This window comes from Haemaphysalis longicornis, unplaced genomic scaffold (assembly GCF_048455015.1).
Source record: "Haemaphysalis longicornis isolate Haplotype H1 unplaced genomic scaffold, Haemaphysalis longicornis Haplotype H1 scaffold_1, whole genome shotgun sequence".
NCBI lineage: Eukaryota > Metazoa > Arthropoda > Arachnida > Ixodida > Ixodidae > Haemaphysalis > Haemaphysalis longicornis.
In genome coordinates, this window is record NW_027526203.1 from 349,343,175 (window position 1) to 349,358,507 (window position 15,333).

Here is a 15,333-nt window from a genome sequence, read left to right on the forward strand (position 1 = left end):
GTATGATCCGTTCATCCCTAGTCCTGCGTTGTCCCTGTAAAGCTTCCTGAGTATCCCCTCCGGACAAGCGGTGAACAGTTTTGGCGAGATGGTATTATTTCAAGAACAGGGCTTCAAGAACAGTAGAACTATACATGAAGGGAAGATGAGTCTTCTTGGAAGCATTAGCAACTCTTTTCGAATTCCTCCGTAGGATAATTGTCTTGGGCACGCTTGAAGGCACTCACGAACTATGCAAGCTCTTCATTTCCGTACCATGAATTTCCAAAACTCTTCACAAGAAGGCTGCTCTATCTTCTTTTTCACCTTAATGAAGTGGTTCGTAGCCACAGAGGGGGGGGGGGGGGGGATTTGTCAGGGTTTGTAAGCGGCTGCTATTTATTTAAGTACTAATATGGTAAATATGGGAGTAACAAAATAAATATAACCAGAGCTACTCTGTAGGGACGGGGGAGACGTGATGAAATTATTGTTTCACGTCTCTCTCTTTTATTTCATTCTCTTCTTCTTCCGTTCACTTTGTCATCGATGTCTTGGGGCAGATATTTCGCCGATCTTCAATGCCGCCTGGATTCATGAAAAGCCGGCTCCGAAAAGCAAGAAAAAAAATAACTTGTGAAAACACCCATGAAACAGTCCTAACATTCCAGCCAAAAGCAAACTCCCATTGGGCAAATGCATTTGGCTCATTTTCGATGCGAACTACGATCTGTGTACACGTTTGGAGGGCGTTATCTCACCCATTTTCTTTCCACCTCTTTTTTTAGGGGAAAGTTGCCCAGTTTTTCTTGTCACTGCAGTTTTATCTGACTTAGTTTCGGTTTGTAGATGTCGTGCATTTCGAAAAAAAACGCCTCATATATGTTCAATGTGTATTAATAAATCAGTTGTCACTTGCGCTTCGTCCGGTGTCGTTGTCATTCTAGTCCTTGTTGCTACCGATCAAAGTATAAGGGCTTTTCACTACAGCTATGCAGCACCAACTAGAACGTTATTTGACTTTGCAAGGGAAGGAATATCATCTGGTGTTTCACGAACAGTGTTACTCATTATAGTCCATTGCAGGAGTTAAGAAAGCAGAGGTTATCCTGCTTACATCTCCTTTGATGTTTTCAAATAGTAAAGCCGTACGGCGTTCACTCAAAAACCATCTGATTACGGTTCCCGACATGGTGCGTTGAGCGGGACAGGACATTCATTCCCCGACATGAGCTGTTGGTTTGAGCAACGCGCATAAATAATTCTTACGATTAGGTTTGATTGGGTCATACGCAGGCCTGTTCAGTGATTAGCACTTTACTTGTAGACATTTCAGTGCTTAATCAACGGATCAGTTTTCCGCTGTTTAGCGTAATAATGAAGGAACCACTACATTAAATAAGGTAATTTCCCGACAATAATCTTCATCTCGAAAAAATTCCTTCTTACACGTCTGCGATTTGTTGGAACAGAATTATTCGCAGAGCTCGATTAAGGCAGAAGTAGCTTGCCCTCCGCAGTGATGATTCTTATTTTCTTTCAGAGACCTCGGCATACCACAAGCATCTTCACGGTGGCGTGCAATTTATGGACGAGCTACCAAAGTCGGAATCTGGGAAATATCTACGTCGCGAACTTAGAGACATGTACCTACAGTCTTTCGCTTAGGTACACCCGATACGCCTGAAATCACTCAATAAAGTTTGCGATCTTCCATTGTTCCCCAAGTTCTGTCATTAAAAACAGGTTGCATGCTGGGGTCTCTTGAAACAACTGTTTGCCCGTCCATTAGGCAAGTAGATAGCGGGAACACGTAGGAGTGCACTGAACAGGGTGGCGTTGGTAAGGCAGTGTATACGTGCACATGTAGCAGTCACAGGTAAATGGAGCATTAATTCGTGAATCTGGGGTAATTTCTTTTTTATTCGGCTTTCAGCATAAATTTACTGTGTGCGGGTGGATACCTCCTTAAAAGCACTTGAAAGGTCCCCGAAAGTTTACCGGCCAGGCACACGACGGAGAGATTGAAATCAAACCAAATAACATCTTCATTTCATTCCCAACCACTTGGTTGTGTATACACATCGCCAGCCCTTCACAATGCAGTTGACGACCGATTTTTCGGTTGCCTCATTTTTCCGACATACTTGATTTTTCGGACTATTCTCCGGCACCTGGGCATAATGCATACATTCAGTGTATTACGCAGCTCAATATTTTGGACATGCTAGGACGGACTATTCGATATTTCGGACGGTTCGTTCAAGCGTCAGCCGGGCCGGCTGCCACGCATACTGAGGTGTGTCACCGTCATCTTGTTTTCTTTTTCCCCATATAGCCTCAAAACCAGTGCCGGCCTTGCCTGCCGGAACGTCCGCTAGTAACCTCTGACGCTGGATCGAGGCTATCATGCCTAGCATCATCCGCTTCTGCAACAGCGTCGCTGGCGGCAAGAACGCTTTTTTTTAGCTTCGACTGCCTCTTCGCCTTTGTGTTTGCCGTGCGTTTCACGTGTGTTGCCGGGCTTAGCGAGTAGGAGTTGTGGTCGTGCTGCGGAAAATCGAAAACCACGTTCTGTCGCTACTCTGGCTAGCATTTGATTGAATCGGCTGTAGTGCTTCAAGACGCTGTTTCTGGAATTTACTGAACTTTTTTTTTTTTGCGTGAAATGCGCCTGCGGGGAGGCACTCAACGGAGCCCGTGTTGTGGTCCGGTGACAACCTTCAAAAGGCCGCGCTCGGCTTAGCCAAGCGTGCCGATTCACTCGCATGGCTCCTCACTCAATAGTTAGCGTTAAGGCAAGAGAAGACAGGCTCAGGTTCACACACCGATGGATGAGAAAAGGTACAAGGCCAACGAATGTCACGGGGCAGGTACCGACTTGGAGAAGTAGAACAAAACGTTAGGACGGCGGATTTATTGCCCATCCAATCATTATCTCGCGGACGGGGGTAAAAGATGTACAAGCCAGCACTGTCAACGATGTTTCATCCTGTACCAACGGCCGCTGTACCCATCGTCGCCTCGGACCAGCTTGTACATCTTTTACTCGCGCCCGCGAGATCATTGGAAATGAACGAGTCTGCGATCCTAATATTTTGCTGTACTGGCCAGAGTCGTAACGGTCACGTGACATCGGTAGGACTCAGCCTTCGCTTTTACCCGTGCCTCAGTCTTCGTTGCAGCCTGATAAGGGCGGAACATCGTAATAATGGGACGGAGGGCAGAGGGTCGGTACTTGCGTCCAGATGGTGAGACTGCAAGTTTTCACGAGTTCAAAGCCGATTGTCCATGTCCTTAGGAGATGGCAATACGGCCTCTCACAATTTCCTGCCAATCTTCAAACCTCTTGTGGGGGGGCTCTTTTTCAGGGGTACGCGTCTACTGAACTGGCAGTTTACCGGAGTCCCGGTCCGCGTTTTTCTCTTGTGATTAGGTTTCGATGCTCTAACGGGGCTGGAAACGTTGGTTGACGCGAGGTTCCAGGCCGACGACGCTTTCTCTTAGAGGAACTCTTCTCGGAGGTAAGAATGTCTTCATGGGCAGGGTGCATGCATGCCGCAGTATCTGGACCTGCTCTGTCAAGCAGACTTCCCGGGCACGCATGAGATACTGGTAGGCATACACTCGTGGGTGCGGTTTCAAGTACAGGGAAGCCTTCCCCATACATGAAGTCTGGGACAAACATGTACAGTCGTCAAAACTGTTAACAACAACAAAGAACGAGGTGTCAGCGTATGCACAGAGCGGGAGCTTACGTAAGATAGCGCTCGGCTGTGCGCATGCGCTGATGCACCCGAGTGCAGTAGGGCAGCATCGTGAGTGCCGATAACCAAGCGCCAAAGATGCGGCTTTAGCTATCGTGAGCTGCCATTCTGTGCGTAGGCAGGCACCTCGTGTTTTGTTGTTAAGTTTTGACGACTGTACTCAAGCTCACCTGGTAACGGCTCAATGCGCGTTTCCTCAGATGCTTCCGCTGCGTCCAATTCAACAGGAACCGTTTCTGTTTCTCCAAGCTTCATGGTTGATGGTAGGTTCTCGTCATTCCCTTTCACTGCCTTGAGCAGGCTTTCGTTGAACGAGAAGTAGTCTCTCGGCGTTTCGAGAAAGACTGCCATTTCTGAAAATGATGTAGATTTGATGTAGATGTCTAAAGTCTGCTTGTTTTTGAGGAACTCTATCCAATCGTTGAGGTAGGCGTTCGCTCTGAAAAAGCAGAGCGTGTATCGATCCGCCTCCTCATCCTCCTGCTCAATTTCATCTTCGATCAGGTAGAAAATATCGGAATCCAATTCGATTAGATCGCTTCTGTTTTGTTGGAGGTTCTTTAAGTTAGCTTCCAGTTTCGGTACGGGGTGATTCGGTGAAGACATTATTTCGTCGGCATCAGTAAGAATTCTTTTGAAATCAGCACGGATATGCTTCCGCAACGAACGCGAAGTGTCCAGCACACCAGCTTTCTCTTCGGTAGCGGTACTGTTTGTTCCCAGCCTGTTGGACTGGACGGGGCGTGGCGTGTCTGCGTCGGTTGGAGAGTTGCGGTCGCTTTCCGTCGGTGCACCGCGAATGGCCCGCTCCGGAACGATGTTCTAAGCTTTTTTTTTTTTATTGCGGAAGTTTGCTATTCAGCATAAGGGGAAATTAAATGTACAGATACACCCCGGATTCCCGAAGGAATCGGAGAAGGGGGCCATGATGTGGCCCTTGTATCCACGCCATGAAATCTGGCGGACGTCCGGGGCGCGGACCGCAGGTGGCGATGTGCACAGCGCGTAGGCTTCGCAGAGCAGGGCAACTCCACACCAGGTGCTCTGCTGTAGCCTGGTCAACTGGAGCGGGGCAAAAGGGGCAGGTGGAGTTGAACGGGGCATGGTATTGAGGAGGCCAGGACCTCGTCACAGCTGGCGTGAGGGCGACTCCCAGGCAAAGACGTCTGAGCATGGACCTCATCTTGGCGAGACAACCCGCCAGGGAGATCTGTACCGCGCGGGGGTATGAGAGCGCGCGCGGTGCGCCGTAGACGTTCTTTTGCACTGGCAAGGAGAACACCGTTTGACGAAGGTGCAAGAGGAGCTGGATATTGCACACGCACGGGGTGTGTTCCGGCATCTGCAGCCTGCATTGCGGGGTGGCTGTTCCGTTGGCGCCATGACACGCGCACACGACATGGATAAGTGTCCATTATGTCCTGGATTTCTAGCAGAAGTTCGTTGGACGTGAGAGTTTTACGATGATCACGAACAGCTACCGACAAATCAGTGTAAATTGTACACTGTGGTGAAGCATGGTTGATTACCAACGATGTGTGTAGCAGAACATCACGCACTGCAAGGAGTTCTGCCTGCGTTGATGGCCACGTCTCCGTTGTTATGTAAGTGCAGGTCACTGGATCGGGAGCCACAGTCGGGCAGAGTAGAGCCGTATGAAGTAAGGGATCGGAAGCACTGGCGTCGACAAACATCAGCGTAGACGAAGGGCTACCAATGTCCATAGAAGGAGGAATCGGAGCACCAACTGTCCGGGGATGAATACGGGCAACAGGTCGTGTATCCATTAATTGGTGGAACTTCCATGGGGGCCGTATATTGGTGTTTGATAGTGGTGGGGCTGGTGAACTGGTCATATACGCTGCAAGAGCGGCGGAATCATGGTCAAGGGCTTGTTTTTGGAGGCGGGCTTGTCGACGCTGATGCACTACCTCATCAAACGTGTTGAGCTGCGCTTCCTGTTGCAGAATAGGGACGGGGGTGAGGGCTGGAAGACCAGTTATAGCTGGCATAGCCGAATGGTTTATTGATTCGAGTAGTGCCCAGTCTGACTTTGTAAGAAAGTGGAATTGCGCTTGATAAACTATGCGAGGCTGAAGAATGGCTCGGACAAGCATGAAGGCCATCTTGGAGGCCGCATCGCCGGCTTTTTGAGACATGCGACGGAACAGATGCAGCGATTGTGAAGCTTGGTGCTTTGCAGAGCGAATCCAAGGTTTTGCAGAACCGGTGGCCGTAATATCTCAGCCCAACACCCGCAGGGTAGATGATGTTGGTATAGGCGTGCCTTGAACCGACAGACGGATCGGGGAGGTTGCCAACCGCCGACGGCCCCATGCGTTGGCCACGGTGAGAAGGGCTGTTTTGTTAAGAGAAAGCGTAAGGTCAAGATACCTGCACCAAAAATTGGTTTCATCTAGAGCTTGTTGCAGGCAGTGTTGTACACGTTCCTCTAAAATAGGAACGAAACCTCGTTCCTCGTTCCTTCCCAATTTTGAAACGAGTTACCGTTACAAGTTCCTTTATTTCGAAAGGAACGCGTTCCAGTTCCAGTTAAAAAATTGGAACGTTTCGTTACTTTAACGTTACATTCAATTTTTTAAATTAAAATATAGGGTCTGATAGGTAAAATAGAGTTCGAATTTTAAAACTATAATCGAACTACGTATATTATACGAATATGAACACCGCCGGCAGCAGATTATCTAGAAATAAAAAGAATAAAAAAGAACGCTCCCTGACAATTTTTTTTTCAGGAAGCTCCGCACAAACCCTAGACATATCTAACTGCGTTTTTGCTGCTCGTCTATTATATGTGCAACACATACAATAGACGCAGTAAGTTTCCTGCGCGTCAGATGTGCAAATACAAAGTTACTCACGTGCAGGAAGGTAATTAAATTTCTTGGATTAGATTCAATATTACAGTTTATTTAAAATACTTTACAGGACCCTTTGCAGGATTTGGTTAAGGGGGTTACAAAAGTGAAGCGTTGCGGATCGTACAGCACAAATTTGCGAGTAAGAAAACACATTGCAGCAGGCGACAGAATCCAGGTTGGTGCTGGAGCAGGCAAGATGGCGTTCGATGATTCTCAAATGTCCGGTAGACCCACGAAGACCCAACTTGCTACTTGCTCAAACAAAACGAAAAAAACCAGCTATCTCTCTCTCTTATGGTCAGTCTCGGCGCCGCGCGATTCCTGCGCCCCCGATAAACGAAGTTCACATAAAAAACAGAGAAATGCTTAAATTATCTCAGCTAAACCAGAGTCTTCTCTGGCTAAACCTAGCTAACTCAAGAGGGGCTCCGCGTTCGCTCTGGTTCTGTCAACCGACCGGACTCAAGCTTCTGTAAATGGACTTTATAGTTCTCGCTCTGACTGTCCAAGAACACCAAGCACTTCGGTTTTATTACACTAAAACCAAGCCTCGAGGACCTACTAAGTTCTAACTAACACACACTGGGCCGCTGATTGGCCAGGTCAAGAAAACCCAAATATTTGAGCACAAACAATCACGTGATCCACACTAACACTCTCACTCAAACTTCCAGGTATTCATCAAGGCACAAGTATAACACAGGTTTAACTTGAAACCGACCAACTACAGCAACTCAGAGCGCTGGTAGTTGACCTACAGGCGGCCTCTCTCAGGTATTGTCCATACGGCGCGCGACGAAAATATGCCCAACAGTGACAGAATTACTGCCCTTTGTCAACACGACGCTTGCAATACAAAAGCACCTTGCACTCCCGTCGGCCCATTCCCGCCAGATCGGCGACAGACCGCGCCGTGACGAACTGCGCACGTACTCTGTAACTTCGAGCAGTACGACATCCCGAGACACTGCGGTGCGCCCAGCTCTTTTGAGAGCCGGCGACCCTTTGAATGACCTCACAGCGAGCGCAACTGCCCCGACAACAACGCACCCGCGCCTCGCGAGAACAAATGCTGTAATTACCCCTGACAATATACAGAAGGGGTGGTTTCACAAAGAACCTGCGGCGCCAACAATTCTATCGTCCAGACGGGCATTTTGGCCACCCCAGACAAACGATGAAAGGTGAAAAGCATTCTTCCGGAAGCGCTGTTCACCCGTCGAACGCCACGTAAGCTCAACCGGCATGAAAGCAAGCCTAAGCTGCGAACCACTGCGTGGTCATTTTTCTGCCTTTAACCTTCGAGGAAGCACAATCCGCTGAAGGGCGGGCAAATTGGGCAGCTTATAGGAAGAGAAACACGACGACTTGTGATTTTTGTACTCGAGCTTTGGCAACAAAAACAGCCAAATACTGGCGATGTAACGGCAGGAACGCCGTTCCTGCCGTTCCTTCAAAAATCTAACGAGTTACCGTTACAGTTCCACCGATCCTTAATGGAACGGTGGCGTTCCTTCGTTCCTCCAAAGAGGAACTAGTTCCAGGAACGCCGTTCCTTGGAACGCCGTTACGTACAACACTGGTTGCAGGGGCGGACACTTTGGACGTGAAGGTCCTGGTGAACGGACCGTACCGTGATGTCGTCTGCATAGATGATACTATAGATGTGTGGAAAAGCACCAAGTCGCCAGGCAAGAGGTATCATGGCCATGTTAAAAAGCAAGGGGGCCAAGACAGATCCCTGAGGCACACCACGGCGGAGCTGGAAGGAACCTATGGGAGATCCGTTGAGACGTATGGAGAAGGTGCGCTTTCGTAGGTAGAAGGAAATGAAATCACATAGGCGGGATGGCAGGTGAAGGAGATGAAGTACCGCAATGACGGCGGCGTGGCCAAGGTGGTCGTACGCTTTGTTAACGTCCATGCCCAGCACAGAGCGAACACGGTGGGATCGGCCACCAATAAGGATCATCTCGGAGAGGTGGCCCAGACCATCATCTGCACCAAGGTGGGGACGAAATCCAATTTGGCATGGGTGGTATAGATGGTGCTCGTCGAGCCCCCACTGAAGGCGTGTGGCAATCATCCGTTCCAACAGCTTCCAAATTGGTCGCCGTAAGCGCTATTGGTCGGAGGTTGGGGATGTCAGTACTCGGTTTATCGGGTTTCGGGATAGTGATAACGTCCGCTTGAAGCCAGGCCGGGGGGATTGTACACGTGAGCCAAAGCCGGTTGTACGCCTCTAGGAGTCCCTCCAGAGAAGAATGGTCGAGGTTCTTGAAAAATTCATATGTTACTCCGTCGGGGCCAGGAGTACCGCCGTGTCAATGGCCGCGGTCAGTTCCGCAACTGTAAATGGTGAGAGTATACCCTCGGTTGCTGCTTCCGATGGCGGCGTACCAGCACCGGACGGAAGAGTGAACGGAGGGGGCATGATGGTTGGGTCCAAGTCAAAATCGGGGTATGAAGTATGGGCCAGCGTATCTGCAAATTGCAAAGAAGTCTGGTTGGACGTGAGGAACGCTGACGCAGCAGGATCTTGGGATCGTGGTGATCGCTCCAAAGAATGAAAAACGCGCCATATGGAGCGTAGTCAAGACTGAGGCCCTAACGAAGCGCACATGTCAAGCCAGCGCTGGCGGGACAGCCGGCGTTCATGGCGACGAGCCGCGGCTGTGAGCTGTTTAAGGCGGATTTGGCAAGTCGGAGAGTTGGGATTACGACAAGCAAACACTTCTGCCTGGCGGCGCTGCGCCCACAGCTGAAGGAGGCGCAAATCAGGGTTAGGGCGTCTCTCGTCAACCCAGTTTGCAGTTGTAGAATCTTCAAGAGCCCTTTGTATGGATGATAAAGGGTCCTCTTTGAATGCTCATATCTGCCTAATCGACTTCCGAAACTCGTCCCACTTGATAATATGGCATTTACGACGTATACGCGACGAGAGGGCGAAGATGAAATATCGAGGTAAATGGGATGATGGTCGCTACCCCAGCAGTCTGGCTCCCGCCGCCAAGTAACGGCCAATGGACCAAGCCACCAAGCTAGGTCTGGGGAACGTGGAGGCATACAATTAGACGTGGAGCGGCGAGTTGACTGGGTCGTGGGTCGTGTCATTAAGTAGAGTGAAGCGAGCATTCTCCATGATCTTGAGGAGATCTGAACCTCGCGCACTCGCCATGTCATAGCCCCAGGCTGGGTGCGGAGCATTAAAGTCACCGGCGATGAGGATGGGGCAACCGAGATGTTATGCTCGTAAATGGGAAATCCACCCAAACCGAGCCCGCGGGGCATGACCACTGCGAGGACGCACATAGCAGGATACGAGGATCACTGCACAGTGACTTAGTTGAACTTTCACAGCAGCAGTTTCTTGCCACGGGAGCACCAGCTTTGAAGGTCAATGGCTTGCTGGGGAAGGCGCGTGAGGACATATACCACCGCTTTACCCCGTGGCGTTGGTGGGGCATTACGGTGGTTCATAACAGTGCTATTTACACGATAATGATGATGGGGATGTTGATAGCGCATACCCAACGAGGGGATACAACATTTAGCAATAAGCAGGGGATTTGGGGGGCATATTTTCTTTCTTTAGGACCGCCTGATTCTTCGGACATTTTATTTGTCCCTTAAGGGTCCGAATAATCCGTCGTCGACTTTATTCGACTTCCCGTCAGCTCTGGGAGGCTTTAAGTCGAGCCTAGTGTACGGAGTAGAACTCCATAGATCAACCTTACCCCAAAGCAAACGCATTTCGCCGCTTGTGTCAGAACTACCTGTCTCTCCGAAGGTATGACGTTGTGGGTGACGTAATGTGCGCTGATAAGACAACCAAGAACGCGTCGTTGGAAAACGAACGTCATGGTTCGTGTGCTGTTCGAACGCGGTCGCCGCAAAGCCGCATGCAGCTGGAAACATCATTTGGACCTCAAGATATAGGGTTCATCACTTGGATATACATTTGGAGTGGATTATTTATCAATAATAGGCACCATTTCCAGGATCAGTAATGTCGAAATAAATGTGTGTGCATGCACGTACGTGCCTTTCTTACGAACAATCACCGTCAACGCTTAAGAGAAACCAAATTTCCTCGCACCTTTTAACTATAGGTTGTGTCGCCTCTATGTCCTGTGCTTTTTAAAAAGCCTTGCTAGTCATCACTATCGCGAGGCCGGAATGGGGAGTAAGTGTTCAAGCGTGGTTGTGAAGCCCCTGAGAATATTAACGTTCTACCCGTGCCACTCTATGCGTTTTGTGTCCCTTAACCATACTACCAGTTAATCTTGAAAAACTGGTTACAGAAGCCGTGAAGACGAAATACAACTTTGGTCATAATTAAAAACACTAATTTGTGCCAGTGAAAATAATAGCAATTTTATCTCAAACTGGCAAAAAAACTATAGATATAATAAAAAACCTATGAGCGGCCGTGGTGGCTCAGTGGCTAAGGGGTTGTGCTGCGGAGCACAAAGACGCGTGTTCGATCCCGGCTGCTTGGCCGCTTTTCAGATGACGGCAAAAAGCGAAAAGCCCGAGTGTTTACATTCCGGCCCACCTTAAAGGTTTCCAGGCGGTTCAAACTATTCCGGAGCGCTTCTCTTCGGCCTCATAGCCCAGGTGTAGCTTCAGCGCGTTAAACCCACATAAATTGAAATTTTTTGTAAAGAAAATAGACGAAGCAGTGTGACTGCCTCTCCCCCTTCTTGGCAAAGTCAATGTGACGTCACGTGATCTTTGTGCTATTGGCGGCCTCCGACAAAGCCACCGCCAAGTAACATGACTTGGTGTTGTAGTGGGGCCTGAGTAATTCCGATTCATCGTATCGCTTGAATGCTAATGTGCATTAACATGCTGATACATAACTGTCTTTATGTTCCTTCCTTTACGTCACTAAAAGCGTAATATAGCGCCAAACTTAACAGTATTTGCAATTTTTCTTGCGGTTTTTTTCGTTGTTGGTAAAAAACGTCTTTCGGGGCTCGAATAGAGCTTAGTGACATACCAAAGGCTAGTCCTTTTAAATTCAACAAGGTTCTATTTTGTCTTCATGGCTCCTTTAACGCCTCTGGCATTGGCTAAGGCGTCGCGCTACTGAGCATGAGGCTGCGGGATAGCGCCCTATTCGCGGTGTGCGTTTTAGATGCGACTGCATCTCATTCACTCGCCTTGTCCCTCCATACGGCGTTGTTGTCCGTCCACACCCCTCCCCCTACACTATAAAAAAAATAATAGTTAGCGGCACCCGGTTTCGATCCCACGACCCTGTGGGCGGAACGCGAGGTACACAGTGCTCTTCCCACTGCGCCACAAAACCGAGACAGAATCGAAAGCTACGAACGCGCCTTATATCCTTGACTCATTCAAACTTTGTCAAGATGCTACTGATACAACGCATGATGGGGCAATGATTAACACTTGCAATAAAAGAAAAGGAGCTCCCACTTACAGCAACAATGATGGAGTAAAGGTCGTTGCGACAGCGAACCCCCAAGCATACCACTTAGAGAGATTGACCAAGATTGGCCAATAAAACATAATAATAATCATAAAACATAATAATCATGCGCGTTCCCGACACGTTTCACGCGATTTCGGAATCAATCCAACGGAAACACCAAGTGAACCCCACGATGCGTCGCATCTACACAGGGTTCTCCTCGTGGGGAGGTGGGCGCAATTTTTTTTCTCATGGAGGAAAAAAAAATTCTTAGTGCCGAGATTTCGGGACCCGTCATACCGGCCTAAATTAATCCCTAGGCATCTGTTGCAGCGCTTCCTATAGGTTTTGCGTCACCACACAAGAACCGAGTTTGAGTTTGAAGAACAGTGTATTTTTAAAGAAAAATACTAGATCGAATAACACACATGCACAAGAATAGAGACGTAGGGAGCAGGTGCCAAAACACGACCTCAAAATGAATGAATGAATGACTTTATTTCAGGGAGGAGGCTATAAAGCCCTGTGGGTAGGGAATGGAAAGTAGTATTGGGAAAGTTGTAGTACAACTAAGTAATGTTCAAGCTTCACTGTAGCGGTCACTGTAGCTGTCTCTCGAGGTTCCGTTGGAGCAACACACACACACACTGGCCTTCCCTTGAGGGGAGGGGGTGTCCGGCATAGTTCTTGATGGCACATTACGGTTGGTGGGGCAAGACGGATGCGCACCGGTGTTCATTTGTGACTGGTGAACTTGAACAGGTAGTCGGTCAGCCATTAAACCATCTTATAGAGACCATCTTTTAGGGCAAAGTCTGTGATTTTTTCTAACATTTCTGGGTTGACCCTAACATACTCGACATGCTCTAACGCCGACGTCGGAACCGTGGCGCTTGCTAGCAAAAAAATAATTTTTATTCGCACCAATTCCTTCGGCGAGCTCGTCTCCACGCTTCTCGGCTAACTACTTATGACGTCCATGCATCAGCAGGCGACCGAATCTTCATTCTACGCCTCTCTCCCCTTGTAACCCATTGTCGCCCCTCTCGCATGTCATTGATATTGCCCTGCTAGCAACAGACTTGCCGAACCGTTCCAATAAAATGCTTTCAAATGAGCAACCATATTGGTTCTGCCAGAAAACACAGAAAAGTATTTCTTGATGTCGTTGCCTCCGTCCGTCGTGCCCATTGAGCATTATGTCCAAAATCTTCCCAATGAACTTTACGGTTGCAGTTATTTCTTTGCTGTTACGGTGCATGCGTATTATTTGGTTCAATGCCTTCTCGTGGAATGATTCTGCAAAAGCTTCTGTCAAGAGGCCGCATGGCGGCCAGATCGCAAAATGGCGCTACGATGTTAACAACGGTCGTCATTAGTAGTAATTAACCTAGACTCAGCCCTGCGTCTTCGATTACCGTCAGCCATGGAGAGGACAGGGGGACGAGTATGTTTAACGCGAAATTATTACCGGAGAGATAACGTTCATACACAACCTTCGGTACCATCACCTTTGTGTTCGCCATAGCCAGAACATCCTTTGCGGGTGAACATCACGACGAAGATTCGAATTGTCAAGCACCTAAAAACCGAAACGTCCCCCCCCCCCTCTCCCCATCCCCACTTCACCGCCCCAACCAACTACGCTGTCAAAAACTCATAGGCGGCAGACGTCCCCCAAGGAATACAAAGCCACGCCTCGATTGCGGCGTGCTCGGGCGTGCGTGCGTGCTTGTTCTACGATTGGCTTGATTTTCGAGAAAGCCTACTGATTTTGCATTCCCCTGAGCTGCCTGCATAGAGAGCAAGAATTGACCCATTTGAGAAGAGGGGAGGAGGAATGAACGTTTATTTTGAGCGAGAACAAAAAGATATAAATTATTTTTTTGTCATAAGTTAAATCCCCTCGTGTAACGGAGAGTGGCTCATCCCTTTTTTTCCTTCCTGTGCAGCTGCGCCTTTGGTTCGCTTCACCATCCTCGTATATTTTTAGCTGGTATTGCGTTCATTATTTTTCTTTCATTTCATCCCCATTCGAAGCTTCGCTTGCTGTCACCTTGCCGTGGCGGGGAGCCGCCAAACGTTCGCGACTCTAGAGCGCCTCCTCTTGTCGGTTTCTGGAGAGTAGAAAAGCAGGCATATCACCACTGGTAGGAAAGATGGCGCTGCCAGTTTTGTAAACCGCTCTGCCGCTCGTTCGGTGAACGTGAGAACTGCTGCCGGCACCGCGCCAGCCTTCAAGTGCGGTTACAAATAGCTTTAGGGGCCACACATTTATTTCGAACACCTTGGGTTATGATTTTGTCCTTCTACTACATAGCTATGAGTTTCTACCTAGACAAGAATTATTGACAAAGGGCTGAAATCGAGGTGTTCCGGATACCAGGAAGTATATATATTATGGAAGCCGTGGGCATTGTGGCAGTTTCGATTAAGAAACAGGAACGGAATCAGACAAATTTGAAGCTATGTTATCTTTCGTTTCTAATGTGTTCCAATAGCACGGGAACATGACCACACCGGATCAGGCCACAGCATATGCAGGTTTCATTTGCTTTACAATATGAACCCCAAAGCCCGGCCGGTCTCGTCAGGTTCAACCTAAAAATCCCGTGCCATCGCCACTAACGTGAAACATGTGGAGGGGCGAAGCATAGGGTGTATAAGTGTATTCAAAGGTTGTAAGTCTCTCTCTTGCCACAGGGCGCGCGCTGATTGGGCACCGGAGAAGCGCCGGTGGGAGGAGCAATCGTGCACTTGCTGAGGCGGTGGTGCCCTCTCTTGCGTTGAACCGGATTTAAGCAATTAAATCAGAGACTGGTTGTAAGTTGTCTTCGCGTCACACACCGCAGCATGCAAAGAAATCGCACGAGGCGTTGGAAAACGAGTATCCCGCTGTGTTCTTTTAGTACGCGTTTTTGCCCATGGACCTGAAACGTTCTAGCGCGAGGCGTTGGAAAGCGGGTGTCCCGGTGTTTTAGTACCGTGACTACATGAGGCGAAAGGAGACGCCGACAGCCCGAACCCCTAAAGTGCTTCGCCCCTGAAAGGTGATGCAAGGGAAGGTGTCCTGAAGCTGATCTGTGGCCGTACTAAACATACACCGCTTACGCGCAGGCTACGTTAGCAATTTCTGCGCTGGCTCATGACGGCTGTTTAGAGCTCTTTATGAGACCTGACTAACACTATAATCCCAACACTATAGAAGGCTAACACTCTAGAAAGCAAGCAGTTTTGTTGGACTAAGGCCATGCCCGGGCTTGTC

At 48.9% G+C, this 15,333-nt stretch overlaps 1 protein-coding gene across 2 annotated transcripts in view; it reads left to right on the forward strand.

Moving 5' to 3' along the window:
- Nucleotides 1-1,683, forward strand: part of LOC144170726 (luciferin 4-monooxygenase-like) — a 49,626-nt gene extending 47,943 nt beyond the window's left edge. For both annotated transcript variants that reach the window (XM_077700705.1, XM_077700712.1), the window contains one exon: nt 1,523-1,683. In XM_077700705.1, coding sequence (XP_077556831.1) covers nt 1,523-1,647 — 125 coding nt within the window. In that variant the 3' untranslated portion in view covers nt 1,648-1,683. The remainder of the gene's footprint in view (nt 1-1,522) is intronic.
- The last annotated feature ends 13,650 nt before the right edge of the window (nt 1,684-15,333 follow it).